The 15,223-nt window shown below is 35.3% G+C and overlaps 2 protein-coding genes and 1 pseudogene across 2 annotated transcripts; all 3 read right to left on the reverse strand.

The window, feature by feature from the left end:
- Positions 1-75: 75 nt before the first annotated feature.
- LOC129913978 (major heat shock 70 kDa protein Ba) lies at positions 76-2,318 on the reverse strand. The gene has a single exon (XM_055992995.1). It carries the CDS (start codon positions 2,066-2,068, stop codon positions 158-160), a length of 1,911 nt encoding a protein of 636 aa, XP_055848970.1. The 5' UTR covers positions 2,069-2,318; the 3' UTR covers positions 76-157.
- A 4,983-nt stretch (positions 2,319-7,301) lies between these two features.
- LOC129913986 (major heat shock 70 kDa protein Ba-like) lies at positions 7,302-9,560 on the reverse strand (annotated as a pseudogene).
- A 2,798-nt stretch (positions 9,561-12,358) lies between these two features.
- LOC129913975 (major heat shock 70 kDa protein Ba) lies at positions 12,359-14,608 on the reverse strand. The gene has a single exon (XM_055992993.1). The coding sequence runs from the start codon at positions 14,356-14,358 to the stop codon at positions 12,448-12,450; it is 1,911 nt and encodes a 636-aa protein (XP_055848968.1). The 5' UTR covers positions 14,359-14,608; the 3' UTR covers positions 12,359-12,447.
- Positions 14,609-15,223: the final 615 nt, after the last annotated feature.

The following is a 15,223-nucleotide window of genomic DNA, read 5'->3' on the forward strand; positions in this document are numbered from 1 at the left end:
TTAAAAATAAATTAGATTTTTTCTTTATTTTAACTTAAATTAACTTATTAACATAATGAAGACTTAAATTAATTATTTTTGTACAATGGAAATGTTTTATCAGTCTACTTATTTTTTAATTAATCTAAGTTTTTTTACTAGACTAGGATTTTTTGAATTAATCTACTTCTTCGACTGTGGGTCCAGTGTGACCACCAAAGCCTCCAGATTGCTGACCACAACCTTGTGGACCACTTGCTCCTCCGCTGTGTATCTTTGTCATAATTGGACTGCAGATACTCGATATGCTCTTCATTTTGTCTTCGTATTCTTCTTTGTCGGCTAGTGTATTGGCATCCAACCATTTGATGGTCTCCTCACAAGCATCTCGGGCAGTTTGCTTTTCTTGCTGACTTATTTTGTCTCCAGCTTGGTCCAAGGCTTGCTTCACTCCAAACACATAACTTTCAAGAGTGTTGCGAGCTGCGATCTTCTGTCGTTGTTTTTCGTCTTCCTCTTGGAACCTTTCGGCCTCGTTGACCATTCTGTCGATTTCGGCTTGAGACAGGCGACCCTTGTCGTTCTTGATAGTTATATTCTTGGTATTGCCTGTTCCGGTTTCCTTGGCCGACACGTTCAAGATTCCGTTTGCATCCATGTCGAATGTGACTTCGATCTGTGGTGTACCTCTAGGTGCTGGCGGAATGCCCGAGAGATCGAATGTGCCCAGTATGTTGTTATCTTTCGTCATAACACGCTCACCTTCAAATACTTTGATGGTAACACCTGGCTGGTTGTCGGCATATGTGGAGAATGTTTGAGTCTGCTTGCAGGGAATCCTGCAGTTTCGTTCAATAATCTTTGCCATAACTCCTCCAGCTGTTTCGATACCAAGTGACAATGGTGCTACATCAACGAGAAGAACATCTTGGATTTGACTACTCTTGTCACCGCTAAGAATGGCTGCTTGGACGGCTGCTCCATAGGCAACTGCTTCATCTGGATTGATGGACAGATTCAATGATTTGCCGCAGAAGAACGACTGTAGAAGGTTCTGTACTTTAGGAATTCTCGTTGAACCACCTACAAGGACGATGTCATGGATCTGCTTTTTGTCCATTTTTGCGTCATTCAATGCCTTCTCAACTGGTTCTAGTGTTGCACGGAAGAGATCAGCGCAAAGCTCTTCGAAGCGAGCCCTTGTCACTCTGGTGTAAAAGTCAACTCCCTCAAACAAGGCATCGATTTCGATGGTAGCCTCCGTGCTCGATGACAATGTTCGTTTGGCTCTTTCAGCTGCTGTTCTCAAACGTCGAAGAGCTCGTGGATTGGAACGTAGGTCTTTCTTGTATTTGCGCTTGAACTCCTCTGCCAGATGAGTGACCAAACGGTTGTCGAAGTCCTCACCTCCCAAGTGTGTGTCGCCAGCCGTTGCCCTCACTTCGAATAGTGAACCTTCATCGATTGTTAATATGGAAACATCAAAGGTACCACCACCCAAGTCGAATATTAGGACATTTCGTTCACCAGATAGATTTTTGTCCAGTCCATAGGCTAATGCTGCTGCAGTTGGCTCATTGATGATTCTCAGAACATTGAGTCCAGCTATGGCTCCAGCGTCTTTGGTGGCTTGGCGCTGCGAGTCATTGAAATATGCTGGAACTGTGATTACTGCGTCTCTCACTGTCTCACCCAAGTAGGCTTCGGCTGTTTCCTTCATCTTCGTCAAGACCATCGAGCTTATCTCCTCAGGAGCAAATCTTTTGTGTTCTCCTTTGAATTCAACTCCGATCTTGGGTTTGCCATTATCGCTTACTACTTTGAATGGCCAGTGCTTCATGTCCTCTCGAATTTTCGGGTCATCATATTTGCGTCCAATCAACCTCTTTGCATCAAACACTGTGTTTTTGGGATTCATGGCAACCTGGTTCTTGGCGGCATCACCTATCAGACGCTCAGAGTCTGTGAATGCCACATAGCTGGGTGTTGTGCGGTTGCCTTGGTCGTTGGCAATAATTTCTACCTTGCCATGTTGGAAGACTCCAACACAGGAGTAGGTTGTTCCCAAATCAATTCCGATTGCTGGCATCTTGTTTTTGTTTTTTTCTATAGATTTATCTGTTATCACGTTCAAATTGATAATATTAAACTTTTTACTTTGAATATTACTTTTCAGTTAGGTAAACTATTTTATCACTTTTTAGTTTTAACTTTGAAACTTTTGTTAGACTTTGTTTTTCTTTTTTGTTTAAATAACGACTTGTTTATAACAACACTTCGTTCAATCTTTTTGATTTCAACTCTTTGAAATATTTTTCAATAATGACTTCGAAGAGAACGCAGACGGGTATTTATATGATTCTGCACGAAAAGGGAATATTCTCGAAATTGTATCTAGATGCTTGTGGAATTTTGTAGAAATATAATGGAAGTGGTTGTGGATTGAAGATTGAAAAGAGAGTACATTTAAGAGAGAGCAAAATGAGGGAGTGTATGTATAGTAGATTGTAGATATTTCTCCTCCTCGAATTGTATAGATATCAAGTTAAGAGAATGGTTACGCACTTTTTTATTTTTACTTGCGATATAGGTACTATAGGGCAAGTTTAGGATTCGTAAAAAAAATCGAACTCGAGATAACAATTTTACATGACATTACGATGATGGAGAATGCCAAAAAAGTGGGTCCGGCAATTCTGTCTGTCTGTCTGTCTGTCTGTCTGTCTGTCTGTCTGTCTGTCTGTCCGTCTGTCTCTATCTGGAGCTGCAGCCTAAACGAGTGAAGTGATTTTCTTCAAACTTGGTAGTTAGCAGTTTTTGGTGATTCCCTAGAGGGGAAATTGAAATTTTTTTTTATGACCAAAACTAACGGTACCTGCCATATAACGGAAATAGAAAAGTTAATTTTTTTCAAAAACGGCTCTAACGATTTTGATTAAAATTTTTGTGTGTAATACTACACATAAGGGCCAACTTTTTAAATAAAAAAAATATTTTTTGTACCGTTATTAACGGTACCTGTCATAGAACGGTTTTTTTCGTTTCTGAATATCTCTTACAAAATTAACCCGATTTAAATGAAAATTTTTATACAAAAGTGTGTAAGTAAAGATAATATTAAAATTTTAGAAAATTTTCAAAAAACGTATTTTTGGTTTTTTAAAAAATATTTCAAAATTTTTTTTTGAAAAATCAATTTTTTGAAAACGGATCAATGAAAAATTTTGAAATTTAGTTTTTATGTGTAAATTAATTATTTCTTCAAAATGGCATACCAACTTTTTTTTTGAAAAATGTTAAAAAAATTTTATATACAAAAAATTATTTTTTTAAAAAACGGCTCCTACAATTTTCAAAATTTTTTTTCTAAAAATACCTTTTTATACGAGAAATAAAATGGCATATTTGTTTTTTTTTTTAAGATATTTTAAAACGGAGTTTTATTAATTATAAAAACAGATTTAATTTTTTTATACTACTTATGAAATTTCTTCAAAATATCGAATTTTAAATTTCTTGAATAAAAAGCTTTAACATTATAGTTTTTTTAAGCATAAGAGCAAGTACGTGCGACCCCAGTCGTGCAATTTATTTTATTTATTTAAAGTTAGAGCTGTAAGAGTATTTATTTGAAGCATGAACATAAAATGTAGAAATAAGTTAAATCAAAACAGAGAACCACACGCAATGTTTTTGTTTATGAATGACGAAGGGGAATCGTGAGATTCTTTTCTCTTTCCTTTTACCTACGTATAAAGAAATACATTCCACCACCGGTAGTCACACAGTCATACTTGTTGTTTTTGTTTGATATTCTTTGCCTATTGTTTTCGTAACAAATAAAAGAAAGGAGATTGAAAAATTACGAAAGAGGAAAATTCAATGTCTAGAAATTTCTGTTTCTAGAAATTTCGACCCTCAATTTTGAAGGTCCTGCGTCCTTGTCTGTGATATTATCATCATTTGGTGTTTTTCTTTTTGTCGTCCATATAAAAAAAAAAAAAAACTAACTTAACGCAACATTTATTAGACTAGTTAAATTAAAAAAAATATCATCTATCACAGGCACAGGTTAGGTGTATAATACATACATAGGTACCTAGAGTGCTGTACCATACCATAGAGTGTCTTCATTAAGAGTTAGTTAAACTAGCTATTTGCAAAGAAAATTGCATCAAAATGTCAAGTAACCTAAATTTTGACTAAGTTCTTTTGGATATGTATAATTTTCACGACTTGTATTTGAATGGGCATTTGGATGATGAGTAGGAAGGAAATTCTTGAAATCTCAGCAAATCTTTATAGCGTCGATATGAACTGATAATTATGCTATACTGATTTAAAATGTCTTTGCTATTAGCTATTTTTAGTTTTATGTTTTTCATAAATTGATAAATTTAGAATTTGTTTGGAAGTCTTCTGCAAATAAAAGGCATTGGTATGAAACGCCTATATTTGAGAGATGATGTTTATGAAAAGAATGAAAATAGTGATGATTCATATGTGTTTAAATTAAAATGAAAAACATACCTAATAAAAAATGTTCCCTGGCACCAAAGGTTTTTTTTTAAATAATATTAAAATGTTTTACATACATATATGGATTTTAATTCGATTTTTATTTAAAAATAAACAAAATGAAAAAATAAGGATATGGTCTTCTGTAGTCGGCCAGGGGGACTGACAACTGAAGAACTAGGTTCACATACCAAAAATGTTTTTTTAAGTCGGCCCCTTCGATTAATTAGAAAGTTAACTATATTTTCGCATTTTTAGGAAAGAATCATTAAAAACGAACAATGCATGTAATGAAACAACTTCAAAAATAAAAAAAATTAATATGAATCTCTTGCAAGCTTGCAACAACTAGGATCCATGTATGTAAATATTTTTATTTTTTAACAAAGAAACTCGAGAGTTATATTGTTTCAACTAATAAGCTTCTAAAACTAAAATTATTTGTATGAATTCCATTACTGTTCTACTTACTAACCATCAATTTAACAAGTGGTGGCCGATCACTGGGGGTGGACCGTGGACGAATATAAAATTCGTATGAATTGTGCTACAGTAAGAAGAATTGAAACCTATGTACTTGTTTTAGAATTTGACATTGGTGAGTATCGGGATCGCTTTTTATTTTTGGTCCAGCTAAATCGGAAAAATAAACAAACATGCATTATTTGTTTATAGAAAAGTTTCAATTATAAAAAATTGAAATGAGCACATAGTGAAACTTCTTTGTGCAACAGGGCTCATATAAAGTATAAAGTTACGAGTAGTTAAACAAATTACAAAGGACGACTATAATTTATTCTTTGCTATCGTCATGATTGCTTTTACCTATATAAAATAATAATAAATAACAATGTGATATTTCACTTCAGTTTTTTTCTAAGGCTGTTATTAACAACTACTTAATAAGTGTATTCAAAATCTAAATTCACTGAAACCGAGCCTTGTAAAAGTGCAAAAATGAATTTATTAAAGAAGGTGAATACAACTTACTAGCTTCTTGCAATGCATACTGAAGAAAATATATCCGTGGTGTTTTGAAGAAACATGAAAATTCCATACAAAAAATCCTTTTTGAAGACTATTTCGGTAATGTGAGAGCGAAAGGTTAAACTGAATGCACTTATTTAGTTCAATTCGGGTGTTTTCATAAACGTCGGAAATCTGCGTCAGTCCAATCGTCTTTCTGCTTTGCTGCATTAATGAACACACCAATTCTGCAGAATGTTTGCAGGCCTGCGTTGGTACAATTTTAGCAGTCACTGAGTGTTCATAAACGTCAGAAAAAAAATATAAAAAAATTGCCACAGAATGAGTTTTGTTTAAGCAAAAAAATATTTCTTTTTCAGTTCCCGAAAATATTGTTTTTAATAACACGAAAAATTTGTAAGCCGTGTTACGTTAGGGTGGCTAAAAAAAAAATACTTTCTTCTAAAAAAAAAATAATAAAAACACCGAGTAGTTCACAAATTATCTATGGAAAAAATATTTTTAATTAGGGTGTTCAAGAAAGTTTTTTTATGCGTTTGAAAAAAAAATGATTTTTAGTGCACAGAAAGTTTGTTAAGTGCGTTTTTGCTATAGTAATATTAAATTCATGCCGAATTAATTAAATTGAATTTGGTTGTATTCCAAGCGTAAATGTTAACTATACCATTTTTCTGAGCCCCCTAATTCGAAAATACCTACCCCAATTTTACATTACATTTCATAAACCATGTTTTACCAACTTTCTCTGCAGTTAAAAATAATTTTTGTAATTAATTAAAAAAAAAATTTTTTTTGAACCACCCTAATGGAAATTTTTTTTTCTTCGATAATTTGGTCAAAACAATATCCACGTTGATTTTTTTGGAATTCTTCAAGCAACTGTAAAAGATAACATTTTTTAGAGCCACCCTAATACGAAAAAAATTTAATATAAACTCATTATCTCAAAAAACACGATTTCGAAATTTTCTGTGTCATTTAAATTTAAATTTTTCGAAAAATGAAAGAAGAAACATTTTTTGCACCACCCTAATTAATATGTTTGCTTTTCATTTTTTTTAACAATATTTAAATTTATTAACAAAAAAAAATCGAATCAAGAGTCAAATAAATTTCTTCTTGAGTTCTGCAGCAATAAAATTTTGGCTGCGCAATCTGCCCGATGCTGACGACATACTGACGTTTATGAACAGCAGAACTGCAGTTGGACTAAGTTAGTCCGATCGCAGATCTGACTTTATGAACACGACTAACGCAGGCCTAAGTTAGGCAGACGTTTATGAAAACACCCTTCTTCTAAATGCAGTATCTTTTTTTTGAGTTATCATACGCCACAGATATGCTTGGTTTAAAATGCTAACATATATTCAAGATTAAAGCCTATTAACTCACAGAAATTATCAGAGCATCATATTTTATTTTTAAAATAAAAATATAATTCAATTTGTCCATTGCCCTGCACACATTTCAAGATGCATTAAAAACACTAATAGGTATTCTTAATGCAATACAGCGAAATGTTCATAGTAAAAAATTTTTCTAAGTTATAGTTCTTTCATTTGACACCAATTTCATTGATGGCCACCGATCGTCCAAAATGCCTATTCTCCTCTATTTGCAAAAGCCCAGAAGAGCCTTCATTTTCAAGAAATCAAACTCTTGACCCATTTTCTTTTTCAGAAAAAGCTTCCCAAAAAATAAACATCTTGAAATCTTTAAAGTAAAACACACTTAATTTTTTTTTAAAAATAAATTAGATTTTTTCTTTATTTTAACTTAAATTAACTTATTAACATAATGAAGACTTAAATTAATTATTTTTGTACAATGGAAATGTTTTATCAGTCTACTTATTTTTTAATTAATCTAAGTTTTTTTACTAGACTAGGATTTTTTGAATTAATCTACTTCTTCGACTGTGGGTCCAGTGTGACCACCAAAGCCTCCAGATTGCTGACCACAACCTTGTGGACCACTTGCTCCTCCGCTGTGTATCTTTGTCATAATTGGACTGCAGATACTCGATATGCTCTTCATTTTGTCTTCGTATTCTTCTTTGTCGGCTAGTGTATTGGCATCCAACCATTTGATGGTCTCCTCACAAGCATCTCGGGCAGTTTGCTTTTCTTGCTGACTTATTTTGTCTCCAGCTTGGTCCAAGGCTTGCTTCACTCCAAACACATAACTTTCAAGAGTGTTGCGAGCTGCGATCTTCTGTCGTTGTTTTTCGTCTTCCTCTTGGAACCTTTCGGCCTCGTTGACCATTCTGTCGATTTCGGCTTGAGACAGGCGACCCTTGTCGTTCTTGATAGTTATATTCTTGGTATTGCCTGTTCCGGTTTCCTTGGCCGACACGTTCAAGATTCCGTTTGCATCCATGTCGAATGTGACTTCGATCTGTGGTGTACCTCTAGGTGCTGGCGGAATGCCCGAGAGATCGAATGTGCCCAGTATGTTGTTATCTTTCGTCATAACACGCTCACCTTCAAATACTTTGATGGTAACACCTGGCTGGTTGTCGGCATATGTGGAGAATGTTTGAGTCTGCTTGCAGGGAATCCTGCAGTTTCGTTCAATAATCTTTGCCATAACTCCTCCAGCTGTTTCGATACCAAGTGACAATGGTGCTACATCAACGAGAAGAACATCTTGGATTTGACTACTCTTGTCACCGCTAAGAATGGCTGCTTGGACGGCTGCTCCATAGGCAACTGCTTCATCTGGATTGATGGACAGATTCAATGATTTGCCGCAGAAGAACGACTGTAGAAGGTTCTGTACTTTAGGAATTCTCGTTGAACCACCTACAAGGACGATGTCATGGATCTGCTTTTTGTCCATTTTTGCGTCATTCAATGCCTTCTCAACTGGTTCTAGTGTTGCACGGAAGAGATCAGCGCAAAGCTCTTCGAAGCGAGCCCTTGTCACTCTGGTGTAAAAGTCAACTCCCTCAAACAAGGCATCGATTTCGATGGTAGCCTCCGTGCTCGATGACAATGTTCGTTTGGCTCTTTCAGCTGCTGTTCTCAAACGTCGAAGAGCTCGTGGATTGGAACGTAGGTCTAACGTAGGTCTTTCTTGTATTTGCGCTTGAACTCCTCTGCCAGATGAGTGACCAAACGGTTGTCGAAGTCCTCACCTCCCAAGTGTGTGTCGCCAGCCGTTGCCCTCACTTCGAATAGTGAACCTTCATCGATTGTTAATATGGAAACATCAAAGGTACCACCACCCAAGTCGAATATTAGGACATTTCGTTCACCAGATAGATTTTTGTCCAGTCCATAGGCTAATGCTGCTGCAGTTGGCTCATTGATGATTCTCAGAACATTGAGTCCAGCTATGGCTCCAGCGTCTTTGGTGGCTTGGCGCTGCGAGTCATTGAAATATGCTGGAACTGTGATTACTGCGTCTCTCACTGTCTCACCCAAGTAGGCTTCGGCTGTTTCCTTCATCTTCGTCAAGACCATCGAGCTTATCTCCTCAGGAGCAAATCTTTTGTGTTCTCCTTTGAATTCAACTCCGATCTTGGGTTTGCCATTATCGCTTACTACTTTGAATGGCCAGTGCTTCATGTCCTCTCGAATTTTCGGGTCATCATATTTGCGTCCAATCAACCTCTTTGCATCAAACACTGTGTTTTTGGGATTCATGGCAACCTGGTTCTTGGCGGCATCACCTATCAGACGCTCAGAGTCTGTGAATGCCACATAGCTGGGTGTTGTGCGGTTGCCTTGGTCGTTGGCAATAATTTCTACCTTGCCATGTTGGAAGACTCCAACACAGGAGTAGGTTGTTCCCAAATCAATTCCGATTGCTGGCATCTTGTTTTTGTTTTTTTCTATAGATTTATCTGTTATCACGTTCAAATTGATAATATTAAACTTTTTACTTTGAATATTACTTTTCAGTTAGGTAAACTATTTTATCACTTTTTAGTTTTAACTTTGAAACTTTTGTTAGACTTTGTTTTTCTTTTTTGTTTAAATAACGACTTGTTTATAACAACACTTCGTTCAATCTTTTTGATTTCAACTCTTTGAAATATTTTTCAATAATGACTTCGAAGAGAACGCAGACGGGTATTTATATGATTCTGCACGAAAAGGGAATATTCTCGAAATTGTATCTAGATGCTTGTGGAATTTTGTAGAAATATAATGGAAGTGGTTGTGGATTGAAGATTGAAAAGAGAGTACATTTAAGAGAGAGCAAAATGAGGGAGTGTATGTATAGTAGATTGTAGATATTTCTCCTCCTCGAATTGTATAGATATCAAGTTAAGAGAATGGTTACGCACTTTTTTATTTTTTATTTAAAGTTAGAGCTGTAAGAGTATTTATTTGAAGCATGAACATAAAATGTAGAAATAAGTTAAATCATAACAGAGAACCACACGCAATGTTTTTGTTTATGAATGACGAAGGGGAATCGTGAGATTCTTTTCTCTTTCCTTTTACCTACGTATAAAGAAATACATTCCACCACCGGTAGTCACACAGTCATACTTGTTGTTTTTGTTTGATATTCTTTGCCTATTGTTTTCGTAACAAATAAAAGAAAGGAGATTGAAAAATTACGAAAGAGGAAAATTCAATGTCTAGAAATTTCTGTTTCTAGAAATTTCGACCCTCAATTTTGAAGGTCCTGCTTCCTGCGTCCTTGTCTGTGGTATTATCATCATTTGGTGTTTTTCTTTTTGTCGTCCATATATAAAAAAAAACTAACTTAACGCAACATTTATTAGACTAGTTAAATTAAAAAAAATATCATCTATCACAGGTTAGGTGTATAATACATACATAGGTACCTAGAGTGCTGTACCATACCATAGAGTGTCTTCATTAAGAGTTAGTTAAACTAGCTATTTGCAAAGAAAATTGCATCAAAATGTCAAGTAACCTAAATTTTGACTTAGTTCTTTTGGATATGTATAATTTTCACGACTTGTATTTGAATGGGCATTTGGATGATGAGTAGGAAGGAAATTCTTGAAATCTCAGCAAATGTTTATAGCGTCGATATGAACGGATAATTATGCTATACTGATTTAAAATGTCTTTGCTATTAGCTATTTTTAGTTTTATGTTTTTCATAAATTGATAAATTTAGAATTTGTTTGGAAGTCTTCTGCAAATAAAAGGCATTGGTATGAAACGCCTATATTTGAGAGATGATGTTTATGAAAAGAATGAAAATAGTGATGATTCATATGTGTTTAAATTAAAATGAAAAACATACCTAATAAAAAATGTTCCCTGGCACCAAAGGTTTTTTTTTAAATAATATTAAAATGTTTTACATACATATATGGATTTTAATTCGATTTTTATTTAAAAATAAACAAAATGAAAAAAAAAAAAGGATATGGTCTTCTGTAGTCGGCCAGGGGGGCTGACAACTGAAGAACTAGGTTCACATACCAAAAATGTTTTTTTAAGTCGGCCCCTTCGATTAATTAGAAAGTTAACTATATTTTCGCATTTTTAGGAAAGAATCATTAAAAACGAACAATGCATGTAATGAAACAACTTCAAAAATAAAAAAAATTAATATGAATCTCTTGCAACAACTAGGATCCATATATGTAAATATTTTTATTTTTTAACAAAGAAACTCGAGAGTTATATTGTTTCAACTAATAAGCTTCTAAAACTAAAATTATTTGTATGAATTCCATTACTGTTCTACTTACTAACCATCAATTTAACAAGTGGTGGCCGATCACTGGGGGTGGACCGTGGACGAATATAAAATTCGTATGAATTGTGCTACAGTAAGAAGAATTGAAACCTATGTACTTGTTTTAGAATTTGACATTGGTGAGTATCGGGATCGCTTTTTATTTTTGGTCCAGCTAAATCGGAAAAATAAACAAACATGCATTATTTGTTTATAGAAAAGTTTCAATTATAAAAAATTGAAATGAGCACATAGTGAAACTTCTTTGTGCAACAGGGCTCATATAAAGTATAAAGTTACGAGTAGTTAAACAAATTACAAAGGACGACTATAATTTATTCTTTGCTATCGTCATGATTGCTTTTACCTATATAAAATAATAATAAATAACAATGTGATATTTCACTTCAGTTTTTTTCTAAGGCTGTTATTAACAACTACTTAATAAGTGTATTCAAAATCTAAATTCACTGAAACCGAGCCTTGTAAAAGTGCAAAAATGAATTTATTAAAGAAGGTGAATACAACTTACTAGCTTCTTGCAATGCATACTGAAGAAAATATATCCGTGGTGTTTTGAAGAAACATGAAAATTCCATACAAAAAATCCTTTTTGAAGACTATTTCGGTAATGTGAGAGCGAAAGGTTAAACTGAATGCACTTATTTAGTTCAATTCTTCTAAATGCAGTATCTTTTTTTTGAGTTATCATACGCCACAGATATGCTTGGTTTAAAATGCTAACATATATTCAAGATTAAAGCCTATTAACTCACAGAAATTATCAGAGCATCATATTTTATTTTTAAAATAAAAATATAATTCAATTTGTCCATTGCCCTGCACACATTTCAAGATGCATTAAAAACACTAATAGGTATTCTTAATGCAATACAGCGAAATGTTCATAGTAAAAAATTTTTCTAAGTTATAGTTCTTTCATTTGACACCAATTTCATTGATGGCCACCGATCGTCCAAAATGCCTATTCTCCTCTATTTGCAAAAGCCCAGAAGAGCCTTCATTTTCAAGAAATCAAACTCTTGACCCATTTTCTTTTTCAGAAAAAGCTTCCCAAAAAATAAACATCTTGAAATCTTTAAAGTAAAACACAATTAATTTTTTTTTAAAAATAAATTAGATTTTTTCTTTATTTTAACTTAAATTAACTTATTAACATAATGAAGACTTAAATTAATTATTTTTGTACAATGGAAATGTTTTATCAGTCTACTTATTTTTTAATTAATCTAAGTTTTTTTTACTAGACTAGGATTTTTTGAATTAATCTACTTCTTCGACTGTGGGTCCAGTGTGACCACCAAAGCCTCCAGATTGCTGACCACAACCTTGTGGACCACTTGCTCCTCCGCTGTGTATCTTTGTCATAATTGGACTGCAGATACTCGATATGCTCTTCATTTTGTCTTCGTATTCTTCTTTGTCGGCTAGTGTATTGGCATCCAACCATTTGATGGTCTCCTCACAAGCATCTCGGGCAGTTTGCTTTTCTTGCTGACTTATTTTGTCTCCAGCTTGGTCCAAGGCTTGCTTCACTCCAAACACATAACTTTCAAGAGTGTTGCGAGCTGCGATCTTCTGTCGTTGTTTTTCGTCTTCCTCTTGGAACCTTTCGGCCTCGTTGACCATTCTGTCGATTTCGGCTTGAGACAGGCGACCCTTGTCGTTCTTGATAGTTATATTCTTGGTATTGCCTGTTCCGGTTTCCTTGGCCGACACGTTCAAGATTCCGTTTGCATCCATGTCGAATGTGACTTCGATCTGTGGTGTACCTCTAGGTGCTGGCGGAATGCCCGAGAGATCGAATGTGCCCAGTATGTTGTTATCTTTCGTCATAACACGCTCACCTTCAAATACTTTGATGGTAACACCTGGCTGGTTGTCGGCATATGTGGAGAATGTTTGAGTCTGCTTGCAGGGAATCCTGCAGTTTCGTTCAATAATTTTTGCCATAACTCCTCCAGCTGTTTCGATACCAAGTGACAATGGTGCTACATCAACGAGAAGAACATCTTGGATTTGACTACTCTTGTCACCGCTAAGAATGGCTGCTTGGACGGCTGCTCCATAGGCAACTGCTTCATCTGGATTGATGGACAGATTCAATGATTTGCCGCAGAAGAACGACTGTAGAAGGTTCTGTACTTTAGGAATTCTCGTTGAACCACCTACAAGGACGATGTCATGGATCTGCTTTTTGTCCATTTTTGCGTCATTCAATGCCTTCTCAACTGGTTCTAGTGTTGCACGGAAGAGATCAGCGCAAAGCTCCTCGAAGCGAGCCCTTGTCACTCTGGTGTAAAAGTCAACTCCCTCAAACAAGGCATCGATTTCGATGGTAGCCTCCGTGCTCGATGACAATGTTCGTTTGGCTCTTTCAGCTGCTGTTCTCAAACGTCGAAGAGCTCGTGGATTGGAACGTAGGTCTTTCTTGTATTTGCGCTTGAACTCCTCTGCCAGATGAGTGACCAAACGGTTGTCGAAGTCCTCACCTCCCAAGTGTGTGTCGCCAGCCGTTGCCCTCACTTCGAATAGTGAACCTTCATCGATTGTTAATATGGAAACATCAAAGGTACCACCACCCAAGTCGAATATTAGGACATTTCGTTCACCAGATAGATTTTTGTCCAGTCCATAGGCTAATGCTGCTGCAGTTGGCTCATTGATGATTCTCAGAACATTGAGTCCAGCTATGGCTCCAGCGTCTTTGGTGGCTTGGCGCTGCGAGTCATTGAAATATGCTGGAACTGTGATTACTGCGTCTCTCACTGTCTCACCCAAGTAGGCTTCGGCTGTTTCCTTCATCTTCGTCAAGACCATCGAGCTTATCTCCTCAGGAGCAAATCTTTTGTGTTCTCCTTTGAATTCAACTCCGATCTTGGGTTTGCCATTATCGCTTACTACTTTGAATGGCCAGTGCTTCATGTCCTCTCGAATTTTCGGGTCATCATATTTGCGTCCAATCAACCTCTTTGCATCAAACACTGTGTTTTTGGGATTCATGGCAACCTGGTTCTTGGCGGCATCACCTATCAGACGCTCAGAGTCTGTGAATGCCACATAGCTGGGTGTTGTGCGGTTGCCTTGGTCGTTGGCAATAATTTCTACCTTGCCATGTTGGAAGACTCCAACACAGGAGTAGGTTGTTCCCAAATCAATTCCGATTGCTGGCATCTTGTTTTTGTTTTTTTCTATAGATTTATCTGTTATCACGTTCAAATTGATAATATTAAACTTTTTACTTTGAATATTACTTTTCAGTTAGGTAAACTATTTTATCACTTTTTAGTTTTAACTTTGAAACTTTTGTTAGACTTTGTTTTTCTTTTTTGTTTAAATAACGACTTGTTTATAACAACACTTCGTTCAATCTTTTTGATTTCAACTCTTTGAAATATTTTTCAATAATGACTTCGAAGAGAACGCAGACGGGTATTTATATGATTCTGCACGAAAAGGGAATATTCTCGAAATTGTATCTAGATGCTTGTGGAATTTTGTAGAAATATAATGGAAGTGGTTGTGGATTGAAGATTGAAAAGAGAGTACATTTAAGAGAGAGCAAAATGAGGGAGTGTATGTATAGTAGATTGTAGATATTTCTCCTCCTCGAATTGTATAGATATCAAGTTAAGAGAATGGTTACGCACTTTTTTATTTTTTATTTAAAGTTAGAGCTGTAAGAGTATTTATTTGAAGCATGAACATAAAATGTAGAAATAAGTTAAATCAAAACAGAGAACCACACGCAATGTTTTTGTTTATGAATGACGAAGGGGAATCGTGAGATTCTTTTCTCTTTCCTTTTACCTACGTATAAAGAAATACATTCCACCACCGGTAGTCACACAGTCATACTTGTTGTTTTTGTTTGATATTCTTTGCCTATTGTTTTCGTAACAAATAAAAGAAAGGAGATTGAAAAATTACGAAAGAGGAAAATTCAATGTCTAGAAATTTCTGTTTCTAGAAATTTCGACCCTCATTTTTGAAGGTCCTGCTTCCTGCGTCCTTGTCTGTGGTATTATCATCATTTGGT

Source organism: Episyrphus balteatus, chromosome 3 (genome assembly GCF_945859705.1).
Source record: "Episyrphus balteatus chromosome 3, idEpiBalt1.1, whole genome shotgun sequence".
Taxonomy (NCBI): Eukaryota; Metazoa; Arthropoda; class Insecta; order Diptera; family Syrphidae; genus Episyrphus; species Episyrphus balteatus.

Bases quoted from the DNA above. Each gene is read 5' to 3' on its own strand.
- LOC129913978 (XM_055992995.1), bottom strand. From the start codon at position 2,068: ATGCCAGCAATCGGAATTGATTTGGGAACAACCTACTCCTGTGTTGGA.
- LOC129913975 (XM_055992993.1), bottom strand. From the start codon at position 14,358: ATGCCAGCAATCGGAATTGATTTGGGAACAACCTACTCCTGTGTTGGA.